General features: G+C 36.2%; 1 protein-coding gene across 1 annotated transcript in view; it reads left to right on the top strand.

Annotated features, from left to right (window-relative positions):
- The window catches only part of NUP62CL (nucleoporin 62kDa C-terminal like), a 4,829-nt gene extending 3,868 nt beyond the window's left edge, over positions 1–961 (top strand). Inside the window, exon 4 of the mRNA XM_010832994.1 lies at positions 20–961. Within this exon, the coding sequence (XP_010831296.1) occupies positions 20–140 (121 nt within the window). The 3' untranslated portion in view covers positions 141–961. The remainder of the gene's footprint in view (positions 1–19) is intronic.
- The last annotated feature ends 183 nt before the right edge of the window (positions 962–1,144 follow it).

Here is a 1,144-nt window from a genome sequence, read left to right as displayed (position 1 = left end):
ATTTTACCTTCCTTTTCAGTTACAAGTTTGCAGAAAATGTAGATGCTCAGATGAAACAAATGACCCAAGATCTCAAGGACATCATTGAGTACCTGAATATATTTGAAAGTCCTGCTGACTCTACTGACCTGGTGTGTTAACTGCTTTATCTATTTAGACAACCAAAATTTAGTATGAAATTAGCATTCTGTTGTTCCTTTACCTAGTCACCTTCTCCTGTCCTCTATAGTGTTCCTTACATGCCTCCAGAGGTGCGAAGTTTTGGGTGTAGTTAGTGGAGCAGGAAATATTCAGGAGCACAAAAAGGTTGTGAGTTTTTTGTGATTATTTCCAGGAGGGTAAAAAAATTAATGGTCTCCCAAAATTTTCAGGGTTTTCTTTCTGTTCTTCCAATAAGTATGTCTCTATTCTAATTTTTCTATTCACTTACTCATTAGCTAGTTTATTTGCCCTTTTACATATTCATCTACATGTTGATATAATTGTGAGTATATGTGTGTATATATACATACACATGTTCTGAGTCTTGTAGGTATATCCAGGCAATCCTTAATTTATAATTAGCTTATATTTCAAAAGTTCAAAAAGTCAACTACTCAAGACTTACAGTATATTTTTCCATAGAAATTTTAAGTATAGTTATTAGGTTTCCACCTGCCTTGTGGAATCCTAGTTAACTCATAATGTAAATTTATTATAACATGAGAAAATACAGCCGAGGCTCCAGTTAGAGAGTTGAGATGTTTTAAATTAATTTGGTGGTAAGAAAAGATTGATTTATTTTCCTTTATCTATACTCTAATTAAAGAACTTATTTCCTCTGCCTTTCCCTATTGTCTTAGTAGCTACATGGAGCCCTTTTCTCCACTCCCACCCCATGACAGTAATGGTAAGAGAAGTCTCCTGTTGTGGGAGCTCAGGCTGTACTTTCTTTTTTTGAATACAAATTTATTTATTTTAATTGGAGGCTAATTACTTTACAATATTGTATTTGTTTTGCCATACATCAACATGAATCCACCACGGGTGTACACATGTTCCCCATTCTGAACCTCCCTCCCACCTCCCTCCCCAAACCATCCCTCTGGGTCATCCCAGTGCACCAGCCTCGAGCATCCTGTATCATGCATCAAACCTGGACTGG

Source organism: Bison bison, unplaced genomic scaffold (genome assembly GCF_000754665.1).
Source record: "Bison bison bison isolate TAMUID 2011002044 unplaced genomic scaffold, Bison_UMD1.0 scf7180017838014, whole genome shotgun sequence".
In the NCBI taxonomy this organism is placed as follows: Eukaryota; Metazoa; Chordata; class Mammalia; order Artiodactyla; family Bovidae; genus Bison; species Bison bison.
The sequence above is the reverse complement of the archived record's forward strand: the minus strand, read 5'-3'. Positions and strand labels throughout refer to the sequence as shown.